The following is a 20696-nucleotide window of genomic DNA, read 5'->3' as shown; positions in this document are numbered from 1 at the left end:
GAAGCCCTCACCAGGTGGTGCTTCTGCTGGGCAGCTTTGCTTGGCACAATGCCTTCATTTCAGTCTCGTTTTGGTACTGTTTGTTGGGTCAGGAGGTGTCGCTGGTTGGTGACTAAATACGGAGCTGTGACAGCGCTTGGAAGTGTCCCTTGTTGCCTCATCCAGAATAAACACTGCATAATGGAGCACTCCATGCCTCTGGATGGTATTTCTCTGAGGAAGAGGAGGTGTGAGGTGCTTGCTCAGCATCCTTGCTAGCTCATTGCTGAATCACCAAATGGAATTGTTCTGTAACTGCTTCCCAGATGGTTTTTCTTACTCAGACCAGCAGGAGTTTCACATTTGGGGTTCCATCCACATCGGTATCAGCCTTCAGCTGGCAAGTTGAAAGCTACGTGTGTTTTCCAGTTCCTATCTCTTGGGCCAGCGGAAGGGAAATTCCTGCAGAAATCATACTGCCAAAGGCAATCCTTTATCTTCACCAGTGCGTGCAGGCCTGTGCTATGTAGGCCTGGTATTTTCTTCCTTGAGTGATGAGGAACAACAGCGCTATTCTCAATTCTTGTGTGCAAAAATAGGGTGAAGGTACTGAACCCAACAGCTTTGCTTAAACCCCAGCAGTAAATGAGGGAGTGCTGGGACTCGTAATGGAGTTTGTGCACTCGTAATGGAGTTAGTGTATTTCTGGGGAGATTTTCCTTGTGCCAGAGGTGGCTCCAGTCCAGCAGGAGGGGAGCTGCCTGCTGGGGCACGCTGCCTCGTGAGTGCACACCCTGCACTGTGCCAGGGCAGCCTGCAGGCTCTGCTTGGTACCAAGCTCATGCATTCCCCCTGATCCTTGGGAGCAAGGGCAGGCTGGAGGTGCCATGACAAGCCCAGCTGGCCCTGGTAGCCAGCTGTTCTCATCAAAGCCTCCCACGGAACCAGGCTGGGGTTTGGATCTGTTAAACACCTCCTCAGCCCTCAGCTCCTGCTGCAATGTTAATTTTGAACACCTGGCCCTGCTGCCACAAATTACCTTCCCTTGGCTTTTATGAACACTGGCAAAAATTAAACCTTTAGCGTTTTATCCCTCTGCACTAATCAGTTGAGTCCTACAGACTCAGATAAAACCACATTAATGAGAATTTAATGTCTGTTTGAGTAAGCACTCAAAAATAAGTCCTCATAGAGGACTTTCCTCTATGCCTGTCAGTTTCTCATGGCAGAGCCTACGCAGGGCACAGTAAGCTGGGCTCACGCAGCCCCTGCACCTTGTTTTATTTTCCCAGCTCACTGCCCGGCTTCCCTCTCCCAAAATTAAGTGTTTGCAGGATGAAAGTGTGGGCAAAATGTTCTCCTGGGCTATCATTTCCTTTGCAAGCCATGGTGAGGATCCTGCTTCATTCTGCCCTGCGATGCCCATGTGGGAAAAACCTCGAGGTGCAGCTGGAGTCTCCCAACTCTCACTGACACAGCAGGGATCAAAAAGGTAAAACAAGCGTTGTCCTTGGCGTCCTCCTCATCCTCAGGGGTCAGGGAGTGATGGAACTGGGAGCAGGGCAGAGCAAAAGGCAGGAGGTGGGCGCTGCTCCGTGCCCTGGGGCTGCGGAAACTGCTGCAGCTTTACTGGGGCTGCTGCAATGTCAGGGTGCTGTGGGTTAGCTTAGGGTGAAGCAGCCTTGCTCCCTGGTTTTTGGGGAGGAAAAGCTTTTCTGGAAGTGGTATTTAAAGCTAGGAAATAAATAATTGAGAGTAGTTTAAAAAAAAATCCTCAAAAGTGGCTATTAGACAAGAAAAGGGGCCCTCTGGGAAACTATTTCTGAAGTCTTGAAATAAAACAGCCCCAGACAGGGTTTCCCTCTAATTTCCTCTTCATTTCAAAAAGAAAAGTGAAATCCCCACCTTCAGCTGCTGTCCTGGTGGCACCTGAGCTCACACTAAGGGCTTGCAAGAGATGGATTCGCTGTGCTTCCTTCACGTGGAGAAAGATGCTGGAGACCTGAAACATAATCTTGCATATAACCTTATGGTAATAATATTAATGCCATCTAATTATATGTTCAGGTTATTAATAACCTTATATTAATATCCACCCAAAAGTGTATCAAAAGAGATATTAGGGGGAAAAAATCATGAAACGAAGCACATCTGTCGTCATTCCTCTTTGATTTTCAGCTCAGGTTTCCTTTGAAGTAAATCAGCTGCTCAGCCTGGGGGCAGTCACTTTGTGCCAGCATAACACGCTTTTGCAACGCAGTGTTTGGGTAAGTTACTTACGTTGAAGGCAAAAAGCACAGAAATCTCGCTAGAGAGCAGTGGCTCTCCCTGCTCAGAAGCTGCTGCTCGGGCATGTGCTTTCCATCCTCATCTTCAGAGGCAAAAGATTAATTCTCTCACAACTTCAGTTACAGTCACCAAAGCGGCTGCTGGAGTAAGTTTGCCCGATCTGGGTCTGATTCGCACTGAAAGGCACCACGGGGTGCTGACAAAATCCTTCTGGGCAGCTCTGCTGGTGAGCAGAGCTGGAGGAGGAACCTGCCGAGCTCCCCAGCTCCGATCCAGAGCCCAGAAGGGGCTGCGGGGGCAGCAGGGGCACCCCTTGGGCACAGGCAGCAAGAAGCAGTCTCAGGACAAAGGCCAGAGAGGTTTGCCAGTTCCAGTGTAAGGTCATGATTTAAGGTTACTGCACGATCTGCATCAGAAGTCGCTTCATATTTTGCACAGCCAAATTCCACCTCTTCCTCTCTCCAGGTTCTCTTGGATCGTGGTCTTGGCAGCAGCACTGCAGCCCTCCCAGCTGGCAAAGTGACAGTGACACCAGTCTGGTAACCAGGTCTTGGGTAAGCAGTTTTATGGTGTTAATTTTATTGATTAAACTAACACTGAAACTGCAGGCAGAGGTGGTTTCCTACCCTTTTCTTTTTCACCTGAAACTGCTAGGAGAACTCCTCGTCTCACAGCTAACTAGCTCTTTGCCTGCTTTCTGAAGCTGAATTCAAACACCTCACACCTTCTCTCTGTTGGAGCAATGCTCCAGCCTCCCTGAAACATGGGAAGCTGCGCTGGGAAGGCTCTTCGTGTGCTTCAGCTGGGAAAGAGTTTCCCCAGGAATGGTAAATCACTCATCGTGGTACCGTGGTTTCAGAAGCTGCTCCAACACTGTAGGGGAAGCCCTGCCTCTCTTTGTTGACACAGCTGAGGCCAAATTAGTTTAAATCTCATTTTGTTGCCCAGTGAAAGCCCAGGCTTGGCTCTGCGCTGGCCACAGCTGCTCCGTGGAGTTGCTGGGAATGACATCAACCTGTGTTGTAATAACTCAACACTCAGTGTGCCTGTGCAGAGCCTGGGCACCTCCAAATGGGAAACAGCGTGGGGCTCAACGTTGCTAAACTACAAAAGCCTTTGAATAGTCAAATCTGCTTTGAAAACCTGTAATATAGTTAATTAAGCTTCCTTTTCTTCCCCAAAGTCAGACTTTGATCTGCAGCGGTAGGAGCCAAAACCAGGCTTCAAAATCCTTCCTTTGGCACCTGGACAAGTGTCTTCCTATCAAAGCGCTGAGCACGCAGCAACTGTCAGTGAGGCTAAGTTTGACGTGTCTGACCTCTCCATCTGGAAAATCACACACCAAGTCTAAGCAGAGGACCTTCTCTCTATTTATTTTCATTTATTAAAGCTCCCCTGAACTGTCATTTCAAGTGTTTAGGGCACACAGTGTCTTAAACAGCGGGGCTTCTAGCATGTGCAGACACCTGGAGAAGTAAAAATGTGTTGGTGCCCAGCACTTGGCTTCCTTTCCACCTGCAGCTCCTCAAAGCCAGGCCCAGAGGGTGCACTCCTAAGGGTGTGCAAGGTGAGCCAGATGCTTTTCAAGAGCTTTGTTAAGTGCTGGTGGCCTCACAATCATTGAGCAATCAGCGTGGGGCAGCAGGGGGCTTGGGTAACCGTTGCTTTTCCTCTCCTTGGTGGTAATTCAAAGGAGAAGTGTTAGCTTGGGACCAAGGCTAGTAAGACCGTGCAACTCTTCTACACCCACAGCTCCTCCCCAGTCACCTCCCTTGCGTGCCCTGCTCAGCTCTGCCACCAAATTCAGCTTTTTTACTGTGAAATCATGCTGGAGCTGGTGCTTTCTGTGGCGACTGCAGCAGGTGCAGGCAGTGATGCCTTGTGCTGCTCTGTGCCCTCTACACCTGAACTGCTCTGTCCTGAGCACAGGGGCTGGGATCTGCCGCCAGATAGTCCCCAGCTTTTCAAGGAGGCTTGGCTGGAAAGAAGGTTAGAAAGAGTTTTCTAAGAGTAAACAGGAAAATCATTGAGACTTGACTAAGAAAGGCCTAATTAAAAATCACTTTCCGAGCTCGCTCTTCATTTAGAGAAAGCTTTTATATCACATGTGAAAGGGCTGCAGCAAGCCCCTGGCAGAGGTGCTGCGCTGTACTGCAAGGAAGCCAGACCCTAAAAAGGACAGGTCTGTGGGCTTTGTTTTTGTCTTCCCTAAAAAAAGCTTAAAAAAAGAGACCGATTCATTTCAGGGTGAAGGGATCTGACCACTTTGCAGTGTGAGGTTTGCACACAGAGGTGAGCTTGCCTGAGGTTTGTCCTCCCCGGGCTTTGGATCTGTTGTCGGAAGGAGTGAGCACACAAATCTCTCATCAGCTGCTGAGTGCAGGCGATCTGAGAGGTCTTTGATGGGTTTGTTCTTCCGAAAGAAGAGATTTAAGCCACAACCCCTAGGCAGAGATGCACACGTTTTTAAAAACAAAGCCCAACCTCTTCCTTCCCTTCTCTCCTCCAGTCGTAGAAAGGGAAACTCAAAGAGTCTGGCAACTCAAAAGCTGTGGGACTCCCGTAGATCTTCCCTGGAGTCGCAGCTCCCTCTGCAGCCAGCTCAGCTGCATGAGCAGCACCGGCCAGCGAGGTCTCCCTTGGTCCTGTGTCAGGAACAGGATGGGGATCCCCCAGAGAGCAGCAGCTGGGCTGAGCGGAGCCTCCAACCCACTGGAAATCTTTCACTCAGGCCCACGCAGCAAGCAAAGGCAGTCCCCAGGGTGAGAAGGGTGTGGGTGTTGCGGGTTGAGGACGGGATGCACCTGATCTGCTTTGCATGAGCATCCTCCTGACCACAGGGCAGCAAGTGGAAGGGCCAAATGGAAAAGAGACAAGGACAGCAATTGTATACTGGAATGTACAACTACATGTGCAACACCAGGATTTCCGAACGGCAGAAGTAATACCACGTAGCCTCCGCATAGAGTTTTGCTCTAATTTAATAAGCATTTCCAAAAATCTAGGTTCTGAAAGCAAAAGAACCTTCCAAAAGTCAAGGAAAAACAGAGTGAAAGGTGAGGGGATGGTGTCAGTGCACATCCACCCATCCCGAGGAGTGCCCAACCACCTCCTGACCAGCCACCAGTACCAGGCACTTTTCCAGACCTGCCAGACTCGGAGGACTCCCCCCTCGTTTCGCACAGCCCCATATCCTTGTGCAAGGCCAAGAGGAGGCTGTTTGGCCAGCCCAGCACTTCCCAACCCCATTACCCACATCTTTATCTTGTGCCAGGGCTGCTCAGCCTGCAATCAGACCACACCAGGCCATGTCTGGAGAACTCCACCAGCGATCACCTTCCAGCCCACCAATTCCATTTTCCTATGCACGTGGTTGCTGCCTTCCCTCTGCCCAGCTCTTTGCACAGCTCCCTTCTGCTGGTGTCACTGTCTCCATCTTCAGCAGCTCTTCTATTGACTTCCCACATACTGAGGGGCTGCAGGAACCTGAGTCCCTGTGCTTACTTTGCATAGAAAGAAGTTAGGCACTTTAAAAAACATACCCCTGGATAAAAATCTTATATTAACATAGCATCAGCTCCAAGGTATGGAACTTTTAAACTGCAAAGAGTGAAAACATCAAAAAATCAAGGTGATCTTTGAAGACCATCATTCTTTGATTGGCTAAAATAACCACAGCAAATCTCTTTTCCTAGGTTAGATTTTCCTTGACGTACGTCAGCTGTTCAACCTCAGTGCGATTATTTTGCATTAGCATAAAAAGGTTTTGTGGTGCAGCGTTTGGCTGAGTTACCAGACGCGGGTCACCAAGGCACACACAACTCTGCTGTTCTCTCCCATCAGAGGCGCTCAGAGTGGGACAGATGTTTTCCATCCTGGTCCTCAGATGTTCTTCTACAGATTAATCCTTTCCCCTCTCACAAGCCGTGCTCGGAAGTTCCAGATATCCTTCAAAACAAAGGAAAAAAACACACCATGAAACTTACTGAACGTCAAATATTTCAAATCCTAAATATCAAGGAGCAAAACACAGCCTCCCCAGAGGGACAGCTCATTGGCAGGCTCAGTTCTGGAAGGAAACAAGCAGCACAACGAATATTATCCTTGCAGAAGTCATCCAAACGTGCCGGTGCACACCATGTGCACCTTGTGCTCCTCTGGGTGCCTGGAGAAGCTCGGGAGCTGACTGCGTACTGCGTGCTGCTGCACGTGAGCAAGCGACTTGCTCTGTGCAGCAGAGCCCAACAGGAAATAATAACAGAGATGAGCTGAATACAATCCCTTTGCCAGAAATCGGGTGGCGAGCAGACATCAATGTGGACTCTAAAGTAGAAGAAAAGACCGCTTCAAGGAGGTAAGCCTTGGGCAAGTTGCTATCCCAGTTTCCCTGTCTGAGGATTGCTTATTTCTCATCATTGGTCTTGGGAAGGTAAAATATAAGACCCTAGCACTCCTCCTTGGGAAAAAGCTCCTACTCTGGTTAAAGAAAGCATAAAGCTACAAGAAAACACACAGCCTCATCTAAGGCACATACGGGCACACTCTTATTTCTATTCCCAGAAAGGAACTTTGGATTTCACTACCTGAGTAACTCCAGGAATCAAAAGTCAAGCAGCCGTAACTGTGCAGGCAATCTGCAACTCCAGGGTTGCAAAATAAAGCCTGATACCCAGCCACACCCCAGCACTCCATGGAGAAAACAACAACACAGCCAAAGGAGAAAAAGAAATCCCTCTGCTCCATAATGCCCTAGACACTGAGTAACTTGAAGAGGAACTCACTGCCTTGATACTGGATGTGTATCTGTAAGGGAACTGCTGTGGATAAAGAAATTCAGAACACTTGGAAACATTCAACCCCTGTAATAAGGTTTGTTCTTCTGTCAGGGGCTTAATCCCTGGAGAATTTAGATTTGTTTTATATTTTACACATTGGTTTCAATTATTTATAGCGAGAATCTGTTACATTCATCTCTTTTTTTTTCTTTTTGTAGCAGATATATAGTGCTGCCTACACTCCTGCTTTTGCCTCCAGTCTGAACAATTGATGTGGGATTACACTTAACCAAAACCCAATCCGTCAGCTTCTGCAGTCAGATGTGGCTGCTTGTTTTAAAAGGAAAATCCACCTGCCACTAGGAGCTGAAAGCATAAGAACTGGGGACATGCCAGATAGGGACAAGCACAGAATTTATTATTGCACCTCCTAATTGTTGTGAATTCAGGACAAGAGATCGTTACATCTTCCTGTTTACGCCCTGCAGTCCAAACACAGCTGCCAAGGGCTCTGCTTCAGCAAACCTGGAACCAGGAGATGCAGCGAAGGGTAAAGCTTGCAGCAAGTGCCCCCTGCTCCTGCCTTGCCACATTAGCCCTCCGCACTGCTACCCCACTGTCTGGAAAGGCCAGACAACTTGTCAGAAAGCCCAGACCCCCTTGGATGGTGTGAGAAGAGCTGAGCCATCACTGCAGCAGAGCCCAGAGCTCCTGCCTTACACAACAACTCCACTTTCAGCCACCTGAAGAAGTGCTGATGTGGTCTGCACCTTCCCAGCTTGCTGAGAAGGGACCAAGGTACGTTCACAAAATCCACTTGGATAAGCAGAGCTGGAGGAGGAACTGCTAGAGCTCAACCAACACGAAAGGGCTGCCTAGGGAGCAAGGCCATTTCTCCAGCACAGGTAGCCAGACAGCAAGAAGCAGCCTCAAGAGCACAAAGGACAAAAATAAATTAAAATAAAAAAGCCTGCAGCCATCCTCACAGTATCAGACCTTTTATTTTGCCAAGCTTGGCATAGCTTTACTGTGAAGCTGGGAGTAGCAAAACCACAGAGCTGCCATACAAGGGGTACGTAGGAAAGGGAACTGAACTGGGTTGTAACAAGGGACACACCGAAGCCTTACCCTGAGTTTCATAGCAGGCAAGCTGTATTTCTTTTGTACCATTTCTTGCAGTTCTTTCTCCAGGTCTTCTTGGATCGTGTCCTTGACATCAATGTAGTAGCCCTCGGAGCTGGCAAAGTGGCAGCTTATGCTCTGTAGGAGGAAATTGGGCATCACACTGCTGCAATGATTACAAATAACAAAGGGAAAGAAAAATCCCGTGTCCCTGCTTGTAGGCACCCCCCTCTTTCCTTACAGACCAACTCAGCAAATTCCTTCCTCCATTCAGAGAACTCCTGCAAGGGTTTCCCTGGAGAAATATTCCTGCTCACACACATGCCTTTATCCCCTCCTCTCAAAGTGTTTCCCCAGCCCCAGCAAGAGCTCCACTCCCATCCTTCTGCCTCCCCACACCAGCGTTAGGCAGGATGTTTCCAGCCACCCTGGAAATGAGAGAGAAGCACTGAGCTCACCACCTCACAAGTTTCTAAGCACTTCAAACAGAGATTCAACACCTAATTTCTGCTCCTGCTCTGTTTTTTCTCAAGCAGCATGCTCTTCTCCCAAAACACAGAGATGTTAAAAAGGAAGAAAATAAGAGAGAAAGCAAAAGTGTATCAGGAAGCTAAAAAGCACCTTTAAAAGCTCATCAAATTATTTGTGAGTTTGGGGGTGTGAGGCATTATTTTGATCAGTTTAAGGCAAGCAAACAAACAAAAATACCAACAGGTACAGCAAGAGATGGTTTCCTACCTTTCGGAACCCCGATGTCCTGTTTATCCCAGAGCCGTGGATGAGCAGCGGATGGAAGAACACCGTGTCTCCCTTCTCCATGACAAGGTGAACCTTGGGACCCTTGTCGTCGTAATCAATAATCCCGTGGAAAAGCTTGTTTGTCTTACCCTAGGGGGAGAAAAAATAGCTGGGTTGAAATCACTCGGTTAAAATTAGAGCAAGGGGAGATTCTCTGTGCAGGGAACGGTGGAGACAGCTCCTGACCTGCATTCCTCTGGGAGGTTATTTGGTATGACCAACTGAGAGTCACCTGCATGCCTAAAAGTCTGCCTACTACAAGCCTGAGGCATAGCAAAATCTTATCTTTTCCTATTTTCTGAAGCCAGATGACAGCAATTAAGATTTCTCCACTGGAGAGAACAGAGAAGAGCAGCAGGGAATCCCACAAGGGATGCCACCTCTGGGATCCAGCCTTCTGCTCCATTCTTAACAGGAAGCTAACATGAGGTATTCCATCCCAGCCTGTTGTTTGCTATCCCATTTTGCTCCTACAGGCAAGTCCCTGAGCTCTGCAAGCAGGAACAAATTCTCAGGAGGAGAGAGAATCATCAGACTTGGCAGGGGCACTGGAAAATGGTTCACGTGTTCAGGCAGCAGTGCCACAACGTGACGGACAATTCAGAGGCCCCAGCCCATGGCCCCAGACTACGGTGCAAGTTCAGCTCCAGAAAAGGATCCCCTCCAGCATCTAGGCCTGGAACTAGGGGGGTATTTTCAAAAGTACATCAACATTTTGGCATGATTTATCAGGTACTTTCCTCTAACGAAGAACCAGGGCGACCTTACTGCGAAAGGCTTCGGGTGAAGCTGGGAACAGGAGCGAATGTGCCCAGAAAAAGCCTTGCTGAGAGCCTCAGCTTTGTCTCATGCCCCACGCTGCCATGGTGAGCCCCCCGTGCAGCTCTACCTCCCACTGCGGGTAGGCGTGAGGCTTCAGGGGCTCCTTGTGCGTGCCCGGCTGCACGACCAGGCACCCGTTGGTCTCGTCAGCCCTCTCCATGGCGGTCCAGGAGCACACGATGCGGTCCGCCGGCCGGAACGGGAAATAGTGCAGGTCCTGATGCATGGGGTGGAGAAAGGTCTGCTGATCTGCAACACAGGGAAAACACCTTCAGCATCATCAAACGGGGCACGGCCTCCTCAGAAAGCTCCTCTGGTGGCCTTCACCACCACCACCCGCCTGCCAAGCTTTCGCCTTTCATTTGGCTGCCCTCGTTTGTGAACTTTAACCAGCACAGTGTTGCATAAACCTTTCCCAGCACAAAGATTTTCAAATAGCTCCAGACAGCAGCGCCGGGAAGGCTGTCAAGAAGCCTCTTGATCTGTCGCTGTGCTGCAAGGAGAATCAACCCTGCCCATGCTGCACTCCACAGCTGTTCATTTAGCTGTTTATTCTCTTTTTTTCTCTTCTTTTTAATCTCCCCAGACAGTCTACCCAGCATTCTACTAACCTTCCTCCTAGAGACTTTTTCCCTCTAAAGCCAAAACAAAAATATTTCTGTATGCTTGTTATTTCTCTTCCTACCATGGAAATGGAAACCTCTCATCCTCTTTTGCACCAAAACCAGTATTAGATGATTTATTTAACCACTGAATGTGCTCCCAGGACAGACATAGTAAGGGGGTTTCTACTTGCTTCATTTGTCATATTACTTAGACCTTGGGCAGCCTAGAAAACTCTCCTGAGACCTGCAGCTCTCCTCAAGTACTCTCAAAAACACCAAGTGGAGGTTTTATAATTACAGAGCAGCTTCCCATTTCTTGACCACAACTGTTTTCTTTTTACACTAAAAATGCACGGTCTCCCGCTGAATTCCCAAACAAAACCAACACATTCTCCTGTGACGTTTCTCAGATGGCAAGTGGAGGTGACTTTCACCAGCTCAGTATTTTAATAACTCCACCTGCTGTGTGTCTGCACATCCCAGCGTAAGAAACTGCTCAGGTCGCAACTTCCCTAAACTGAACCAGCTTCCGTGGGGTCAGAGCTACTTTGGAAAACTGTAACACGGTTGGTCAGGTTCTCTTCTCTCTCCCTGCTCATCATCCTTGTGTAAATTATGATTTCAATTTCCAGCAGAGCCAGGCTTCAAACTCTTTCCTTTGGCACCTACTCAAGTGCCTTCACATCAAACCGCTGAGCGTGCAGCCACTGTCAGCGAGGTCAGGAGCACATGAACTCTGAGCAAAAGGTGATCTCTGTACTTATTGCCTTTTACTGAGGTCCACAGAAGGACTTGTTATCACCACGTTTGAAAAGTCAGGCTTACAGGCACGGCACGTTTCCAGCAGTGGGCCCTTACGCAAGCGCAGCTGGCTGCACAGGGAGCTCGCTTGCCCACTTCGAACACTTTGGTGCAGCCAAGAAAAACAAAAAAAAATCCACTGAAAACTGAAATACAAGAAATGTTATCTAGGGAAGCTACAGTTAAACAAAAAAACCTAAAGTGTTACCAAAGTGGTCTCATAAATTAAAAAAATATATATTTTGTTTTAATTTGTCCCACATTATTCAATAGACAGCACACACAAATGATTTCTGCATTTCTCTCTTTTCAAGTTCTCCTTACCAGAGTCTGGAAGTTTGTTTATCAGCATGGTGTGCATTGCCATTATGTTTGGCCCTGTGAAGCACTCAACGTATTTGAGGACCTACAAGGGAGAAAACATCAGAAAAAATATCAGAAATGTGAAAGACAAGAGAGAAGATTGCTGAGGGGCTGCATTTTCTTACTTTTATTTACCTCGGGCAGGGTGCAGTATCTGAAGAGCTCTTCATCTTCCTGGAAGTCCTGCACTTTGTTAACTACATTTTCAGACTGCCCATACTCGGATTTCAGGGCCGTGTTTTTCATAATCATAGCTCCCGGGAGGCTCACCTCCTTCTTACAGATCCTGATGAACTCCTTCCTGCAAAGACAAAAGCGCTGCATCCAGCACCACCACGTCTGTTTTCATAGAATCCCAGAATGGTTTGGGTCAGAAAGGACCTCAAAGCCCCCCCAGTATCACCCCCTGCCATGTGCAGGGACACCTCCCAGCAGCCCAGGCTGCCCAAAGCCCCATCCAGCCTGGCCTTGGGCACTGCCAGGGATGGGGCAGCCACAGCTCCTCTGGGCAGCCTGGGCCAGGGCCTCACCGCCCTCAGAGTGAGGAATTTCCTCCTAACCTCTAATCTAAATCTCTCTCTTTTAGTTTACAACCATCTCCCCTCATCCTGTCACTTAGTTTTGGGGCAGTCCAACATCCCCAGGCTCCCCTCGTGCCCATAACCCATCAGTACCTCGGCCAAGCGTCCCATACCTGAAGCGCTCGATGTCTTCATCAGAGACGAGCTTCTTAATGAGCAGATAACCATTATCTTCGTAGAACTGCCTTTGCTCTGGGGTGAGGACGTTGTTGTCCAGGGTGTAGCTGAGACATAGGAAAAACACGTTGGTGTGTTAGGACATGCAGGGCGTCAGCGCCTGGAGCTAGGGGCAGATGGCCCCAACCAAACCCCGGGGGAAAATGATGGAGAAACCCTCTTTCAGCAGGCACCAGGGCACAGGGATAGTCTGTGGTCAGATTATCCTCTGGGACATTTTCAAGATTTGGGGTTAAGCTCTTTTATTAAACTGCAGTTAAATAAAGGAGAATGCAGCCCTGCAAAATGCAAGGCTACGAAAGACTGGTGATCAGCGCAGGAGCGAGGTTATGCAGGGTGGAAACAAAAACTGAGCTCAGAAGGGTTTTTGTTGGTGGTGTGGGTTTGTTTGTTTGTTTTTGTTTTGTTTTTCCACTCTGTGAAAGAGGATCTAACTTACCGAAACCTCCCTGGCTGAGGAGCAGCAGTAATGTGTGCTGAAGTAGGAACGCTTGTCTGGGGTGCAAATTAAGGAATGTACACACAGACACAGAGTTAATGAACATCCCCATGTCCTGAATCCTACTGCATGGGTTTATGTCTGATTTTGTGCTCCTGCTTGCACCTGTGTCTCTTACCAGCAGGAGTTAACTGCTACCCATACATCTTTATACTTCTTATACATTTGGAGACTTTTATGTCCTTCCTGATCACATCCCCTTCGCTAATTTATTATAATTCAGAAAACTTGCCAGCATTCAGCTCTGTGAATCAGCAGCATTTTTTTTTTTAATTTTTAATTAAAAAAAAATATATATATTTTTAAATATATATTTAAAAAAAAAGCAAAATTTAAGGCAGCAGCTTCAGAAATAGCATCAGCAGGCAGTCTTCACTTAACTTTTGGAAACGTGCAACAGACCAGGGTGAAAACTTTCTGCCCCCGTCTTGTTTCTTTGATCTGTGGTGACAGGCAGCCTCCAAAGCCTCCACATCCTTTCCATCTCACCAGTACAGCACACGCAAAACCTCAGAGCTTTTTCTTGTGCTGGGCTAATGGTCAGGTTTGAGACTTTTTGTGACTGCTGAGCCCTGCAGGGTTTATTTCACCCCAGAATGAAAATCTCTAGGGTAAATGCCCCTGCTTACTGCTCCCAAAACACAGGCACCTACAGGATGATCATGTGTGTTGCGCTTTCAGCACGTTTTATGAGCAGACCCCAAGAAACGAGCGAGCAAAGCTGATCAAAACATCAGGTGTCGTGGAGCAATGCCATCAGCTGCACACCCCCGTGCCCGGGCTGTAGGGCTCAGGCAAGAAACTCCAGGCAGCGAGAGGCTTTTTGGGGTGGGACTCCCCAAAAACAAAGCACCAGGGCACACGTTACCACCCCACAGCCAGGGTGCCTGCATGTCCTCATCGCACAAACCACCACCAAAGCGCTCCTAGCTGTGCAAGAGCATCCAAAAAGCCCCCACCCCAAGAGGGCCAACACCTCACCACCCCCCTCCCCACCGCCACAAAGGATACAAGGGCAGGGGCCGTCCCCAGCCGGGGCGAGAGGTGCCGGAGGATGGTGTCCAGCCGAGCCGCCGGCCCCGACTTCTTCCCCAGCTGCTCCATCGCGCTCGTCCCGCAGCCTGACCCTACAAAACACCCGGGGAGGAGCTGGGCCCCGTCACCCTCTGCAGCTCCTGCCTCGGCTGCACATGCGCCAGCAGCCGTGCATGCTCAGAGAGGCTGCAGAAAGGGAGCCAAGGCCTGGCAGGGGTTGCGAGTGGGAGGGCCCGCTGGAGGCTGGGAAGGACGTGGGGAAGCTCGGAGCGTGCTTTTCTTTGCTCTCCCCTTCCTGTGTTTTTCCCTTCCTCTGCCAGCAGTCACTGAGCCGCGAGGATTTAATCAGCCCTGGGCAGAGAGCGGCGCTTGGCACGCTCGGTCACAGAGCACGGATGGGGCTGGCAGGAAAATTCTCTTTATTTAGCTCTTGTCGCTCAGGAGACTTTCAGAGCTTGCCTCGTTTCTCCGTGAATCGGATCTTTATGGCCCCACAGTCACCTTCACATTGTGTCAGGGTCTTATTTGCATTGACACAGACCTGGAATGCTTGCATATTCCACCACAGTTGTACTGGATGCAGGACGCTGAGCTGGGTGGCCTTTCTGCCCAGCTCCTGGGGCAGCTCCGGTGCTTTTAAGTTAGCAAAGAGGCCAAGGAGCAAAGCAGTGCAGCACCTGGGGAGTTTGGGGTGAGGAAGAAAGCCTAGAAGGGAAATCCTGGTGGAGGAGGATAAGAACACCAAGCATTAAAACGTCCATGTGCTCAGAAGTGCTGTATGGGTACAGGTTGCTCCTAGCATCCTCTCCTCTGACTTAACTAACACCGTGAGCATGTCACCTAAGAAGTCTGAGAATATTAAGGGACTTAAAACACCTCCAGCACGGCTCAGAAGATGATTTTTGCTATTTTTGCACACCTGCTGGTGCCGGTGCTCCTTTTAGAACCTTACCGCTCCTCCAAAGTGGGCTTCAGGTCCCGTGTCACCACTTAGACCAGCTTGTGCCATCGCTGTGGCAGTCAGTCCATCCTCACTTCCCCTTCAAGTGCTACGCTGTGAGGCAGGCGCAGCTGAAAGGTGAGGTTTCTGACGATGGAATTAGCCACACTACATCCTCCATTCCCTGGGCTAGGGGTGTTTGTCTGACCAAGACAGACCAAAGCACTGCAGGGGAAAAAACAATAACAAACACTTTGCAGCAATATTAAAACCAGCAGCATTGGGACTGGAAGGAAATTATGCTAAGAATTCACATTTTTGTGCCAACCCACTGAATGCCAGCACCTGCTCAACTCATTCAATCCTCTTCTGCAAGGCAGCCAGGCCCTGCTCCTGATGCTGCACCATCACCACTGCTGTGCAGCTCTCCAGGAGAGCACGTCCCCTGTTGCTCCAAGGCATCTCATGATGATAGGGTGTGAGCCACAACTTCTCTAGGAAGCTCGAGTCCATTGTGCAACAGGTTGTGCTTGAATCCAAGGTGGCGTCTTGATGAAACAAGAACTTGGCTGTCAACATCCTGAGCTTCGGTATGTTGGCTCTACAGAGAAACAGCAACGAAGGCACGGATAGGAAGAAGTCCTGTCCCTCTGAACTTAAGCTGCATCCTAAAACCAAACCCAAATGCCTTCAAAGATCAGTGCAAAAACTATCAAGGACTTAAGTAAAGATGTACCACAGCAGGGTTTGTGGTTATTTGTGGCAGCTGCCCGGACTGGAGTGCGATCCTGTTTCTTGCTCATGCGGCCAGCAGCCCCATCATGCTTGGTGTGGTTAGTCACTCCCTTCAGGGACGGTGACAGAAGGGAGGGTGTTCACAGAAGTGAGAAAAAAACAGGATCAGGAACCCAGAAAAACACTTCTCATGTGACAAAACTGTTTTGTATAGTCAGAGGGAAGCACGCAGGCATGACGAAGGGAAAACAAGCGGCAGCAGTGACAGCACACAGCCCTTTATTGCCACTAACAGCAGACCTTTGACTCCCGACCTAAAGGAAAATTTAGTCAGAGGTAAACAAAAAGTTAATAGGAGTCTCTCTAAAAGCAAATTCAAGGGAACGGAAAAAAAGCAGCAAGAGTAACAGTTTTATTACAGAAGTTGTAATTACAACTGCACCGAAGGCTCTATTTATAATTCAGATATATGCTGTAATTACCTTCACAATCCAAACTGAGACAGGAACCCCAATAAATCTTCACCTGGGACAAAATTCAGGTAAGAGACATCAAAAAGATGAAGATGAACAATACTACACATGCCAGCTCTGACACAGACCCATTGCAGTGTAGCTATTTCTTCCCCTGTATATGTTTAACAGCACCTAATGCAAAGGTGTCCTTTTTGTCTGAAAAAAAAAATAAAAAGAATGTGTAGTGATTAATTCTGCTGTACTAATTTAGGAGCTTGAGAACTAACATGCTTTTATACATACATAATACACATAGGTATGTGCGTGTATGTACATATATACATTTTTAAACAAGAATTGATCAAACCTGAAAGAGATCATCTCCCTGTGCAGTGTTTACAGTTATTCTTTTTTACTTATTGCTTCTCTGGTGATGTTGCTAACACTACCCGTGTTAGCACTGGTAATACTGGATAATTTCCAGTAACACTGGCTTGCACAGCAACTGCCATGTTCCTGGCCCACCCTGTGATATCGAATTCCCAAATAATTCAGGATACATCACCCACCTTGACACAGGAAGGGATGCTCGAGGTGTGACTGCCCTTTTTTTGTACCGTCACACACAGCCCATGCCCAAAGCATTTTACACGTGTACTTTAATACAACAAAAGGTTGATTTCAGGCATCGCTGCCACTGCTCTGTGCTGCAGAAGTGAGAACCACACCGTGACATAAACGGCACGGCTGCTGTGTTCACTCTCTAAAAACTGGGCAAGGGTTCACTGTTCTGTAACACACGTGGTGTCCTCTCATAAATAACATGATGGTCTGTTCAAATGAAAAAAATGTCCTTTGTATCTTATTCAATAAATGAAAAACCACTACAGAGCGAATCATTTTCAAATATATTCATAAGCGTCGCTAAAGCACAGACTGAATATCACCAACCTAGGAGAAGAAAGAAGGAAGAGACTTCCTTTGTTAAGATAACTGATGGCGACATTCATCTTTTTATTAAAATTAATGGCATTTGACAGTGGCCGTGTCTTTGCAAATTATTTTTACAGCTATGTCTGTCAGTTTACCAAGTTTTATAGAACGTTTTTATACAGCTGCTTTGCATTTGGCTTTTCGTTTTAATGTTTTCTGTTCATTAAATCACAAAACTAATAAAAACTAAACGATCAGGATTTCTACAAGCAGCACTGAGATGGTTCTAATGCGCAGCGCTGTAATTTAATAAGCATCTCAATCGACTATTAAAATCCACATTATGATCAGAACTGTAATTCCAAAGATGAGGTCTTCTGAAAGCCTAATTTACTGCAATGGGAAGTGGCAGCTGCTGCAACTCAGCAAAATTAGCTTTTTTTAACTTAGATGTCAGGGAAAACGGATGGAGCCACTAACAAGAACAATAAAATCTACCACCAACACACAGGTTCAGTTTTCATCATTCAAAAGATTCAAGAAGGGCTTGTACAGATATATTAGCAGCAAAAGAGATGAAAATGTGGACCTTGTGGGGAAGAAATATAGGGGGCTTGTGATGAAGGACACAGAAAAGGTCAAGGGAACTGCATGGGAACTGCTGGAATGGTCTCTGAGGTTCCTGAGGTCAGGTTCCTGACTCAGGCAGCAAGATCCCAGGGCACAAAACACCACTCGTGTTGCACAAGACTGAGTCAGAGACCACCTGAGCAAAGTGGGCATTGTCAGATCTGTGGGACTGACTACATGGGAGGTATCAGCATGAGCTGATACAACTGCAAAGCTGCTCCCTCTGCTGTTGCCAGATGTTCATGATGGCTACAAGAAGGCAAATGTCAGACCTGTCCTCACAAAGGGCAAGAGAAGGCGTCTGGGGAGTTACAAGCTATGCCCCAGTCTCCAAAAAGATTATGGAATAAATCCTGGGTTTGCTGTGTCCAGCTACACCAAGGAGAAGACAACTGGGAACAACCTGCACAGATTTACCAAAGGCAACTTGGAGCTGGCCAATCTCCTCACCTTCTGCAATGGAACAGCTCTATGGACTATGGCAGGGCAATGGGCAGTGTTTACTTTGACACTAGGAAGGTTTTTGCCCTGTTGGGACATGCAGACTATAAAAATGGGTGGAACATCAGCTGAACTGCTGTTCAAAAGGCCGTGAGCAGCAGTACAAAGTGCAGCTGGCTGAAGCTTTGCAGGAAATGTCTGAATGGATGGGATGAAGATGAGCAAGTGTACACCTTGTACACCTGCAATCTGAATGGTTTGGGGTGAGGAGATCATCTAAAGGTCATCTAGTCCTTTGGGCACAGATTTATTTCAGGTTGCTCAGCAGGAAGGGCTAATTGCATGCTGGGCTGCATTACCAAGATGCCCCCAAAGTGTGGAGGGAAGGAAACAAGGAAAGGCTGAGAAAATAGCTGGAAGAGAAGGTTCCAGGGAAATCCTACAGCTGTCTGCAAGTATCTAATGGGAGATCTAGAGAAGACAGCCAAACCTTTCCTGAGTGTTCACGGCAAAATTAAGAGACAACAGGTACAAGCCGCAGCAAGGAAAATTCCTGTTGGATAATATGGAGAAAATTAGGCCAAATTTCTCAATTAAGTCAAAATCTCTATTTCAGGGGTGGCCAAAGACTGGAATAAGGGGTATGGAAGGACTAAGCAATGTCCACCTGTCCACCTAGACTCATACAGTCCTCAGAAACTGAGTGTGACCGTCTTTGCTTTGGACCAGGAGCCTGCAAGACATCTGTTCCAGACCAAATTATTTAAAGAGCTCATTTACGGTAGCAGGTGCATCCTCTGAGTGACCTATTAATTCCTAATTAGTTCCAATAAGGAACGTGTGTTGTATGCAAACACAAATATACATTTACCTTAGAAACACCAGGACCATTTTTCTGTGGTTATATCTCTCTCTTTGATGGTTGGAGACGTGAAGTAACAGCTTTTTCATACCTTAAAAAGAGGCAACAAGGGAATTTAAAAATGAAGTGAAATAATTAAAAAAAGGAAAACCAAAACCACACAATAAAACCAGCCTCTTCCTGCGTAGCAGGCTCCTGAACCCTGCAGATTGTGAGCTGAACTGCCCTTCACGGAGGTGTTGATCCAACTGAGGTCTCCTCCCTCTCCTCATGGACCACCTAACCTGGGACAAATACCCCCAAATTATAGGGGGATATGCGTTACCTTCCCCCACTCTGAGCACTGGCCAGAGGTTGCAGTCCTACCTCGTGGTCAGAACACAGACACACCTCCAGATGACAACTCCTCCCAACTGCTTGCCAAACATTTAGTGGAAAAAAAAGTCAATAAAACAGAAAATATTGGTGACTGTGCCCATCCGCTCACCCTCCAGTCGCTCAGGTTTGCTGCCTTGTTCCTGCAGCACTCACACTAAATCTCACGTCTCTCCCAAGTAGAAAACAGTTGGCCAGTCCTCAATTACTAGCAAAACATAAACTCAAAATAACACCTTAAAAAAAAGAAAAAAACAAAAAAGAAAAAAAAAAGAAAAACCATTCTGACACCATACACCATCACAGCTTATTTCAAGAGTGTTATTTTGCCCCCTGCTGCAGGGGAAAAGCAAAAAGATGGAGGAAACCAACATATTAAAGAGAGATTGTAATAGATATTAGCTATCTAACAACCCATACTACTTATCAGTTGTATAGTTCAGGCCAGGGAGCTTTCCAGTTATTAAATTTCTTCTTCTTACTCTCCACTCCTGCCGTAACTTCGCTGGAGTTTTCCAAGGAGCCTTCTCACCGAGACTGACTCGTGGAAGCTGGTGCCTGCAGGTACCTGTGGATGCAAATGAAAGTACATTACAGTTGTATAGGAGACTGGACAAAGCTAATAAAAAACTGTAGTTGTTGCTTTCTCATGGCTTTTTGATGCCAGCAAAACATTATGCATTAAAAAAAATATAATTTAAAAGGCTATCTTTGAGTGCTACTTGCTGATTGTTTAAAGCCGTACAGCTTTGGACTTGCTAGTCCTCTTCATATAGCTTCCTATAGGTTAGGCTTGATCTAAAATCTGGTTTTTAGCAAGTAAATCTGCACAAATCACTGCAGCTGCCAGGGGAGAAGAGCAGATTACAGTTTAAAATTATCACCCCCTCTGAATCCAGTGGCACAGCTAGAATTAACAACCCACATCAGCTGTGAGCAGAGCACACACCACCTCTGGGCTGTCAGCACCAGGAAGCCCTTTGGGATGCAAATCGCTGCCATCAGAAACCAAGAGGGCATTTCCCCTGGCAGTGCTGCTGCTGGTGGCCGGATTCAGCAGCTCCGAAGGGAAGCTTTCTCTGAACAGCTGGACAAAAAAAAAAAAAAAAAAAAGTTTTGCCCTGAAAGCTTTTAGGAACAGGATGACTGATAGTTGTGAATTTTCACTCACCTCGCTGATGAAGCAGCCTTCCTCCGGGCACCTTTAGTCCTGAAAAGAAACCTTCAAAGCATGCCTGGTAAAAGAGAAGGGTTGGTTTCACACCTGCCTGATGAACTTAGCGACAGCAGCTACAAACCAGAACACATACGAGCCCCTCGCACACATCGAGCACCAGCCGAAAACACAAGCCATCTTTGTAACAAGTGCTTTCACATACAAGTACCGACCACTTCATACACATTTCGTCCAGTTGGTTTTGTTTTAATCTAATGGAATTATCTCTGTAGTGACAGTCTTTCCCTTGACAGTAAAGAACA

At 47.5% G+C, this 20696-nt stretch overlaps 1 protein-coding gene and 1 long non-coding RNA gene across 3 annotated transcripts; one reads left to right on the top strand and one right to left on the bottom strand.

Moving 5' to 3' along the window:
• The first annotated feature begins 11 nt into the window (after positions 1 to 11).
• On the top strand, positions 12 to 8024 carry LOC137849888 (uncharacterized). Of its 2 annotated transcripts, XR_011092130.1 has the most exons (3): positions 12 to 1471; positions 2158 to 2246; positions 2734 to 8024. It is a non-coding gene; the product is annotated as an uncharacterized lncRNA (long non-coding RNA). The 2 variants fall into 2 exon arrangements; XR_011092129.1 differs by having other exon boundaries at positions 2158 to 8024.
• Positions 5232 to 14056, bottom strand: PHYH (phytanoyl-CoA 2-hydroxylase). The gene is made up of 9 exons (XM_068670015.1): positions 13823 to 14056; positions 12752 to 12807; positions 12249 to 12359; positions 11690 to 11855; positions 11516 to 11597; positions 9853 to 10034; positions 8904 to 9053; positions 8172 to 8303; positions 5232 to 6216 (listed from the first exon to the last, which is right to left on the bottom strand). Exons 1-9 carry the CDS (start codon positions 13913 to 13915, stop codon positions 6163 to 6165), a joined length of 1026 nt encoding a protein of 341 aa, XP_068526116.1. The 5' UTR covers positions 13916 to 14056; the 3' UTR covers positions 5232 to 6162.
• Positions 14057 to 20696: the final 6640 nt, after the last annotated feature.

This window comes from Anas acuta, chromosome 1 (genome assembly GCF_963932015.1).
Source record: "Anas acuta chromosome 1, bAnaAcu1.1, whole genome shotgun sequence".
NCBI classification, from domain to species: domain Eukaryota; kingdom Metazoa; phylum Chordata; class Aves; order Anseriformes; family Anatidae; genus Anas; species Anas acuta.
The sequence above is the reverse complement of the archived record's forward strand: the minus strand, read 5'-3'. Positions and strand labels throughout refer to the sequence as shown.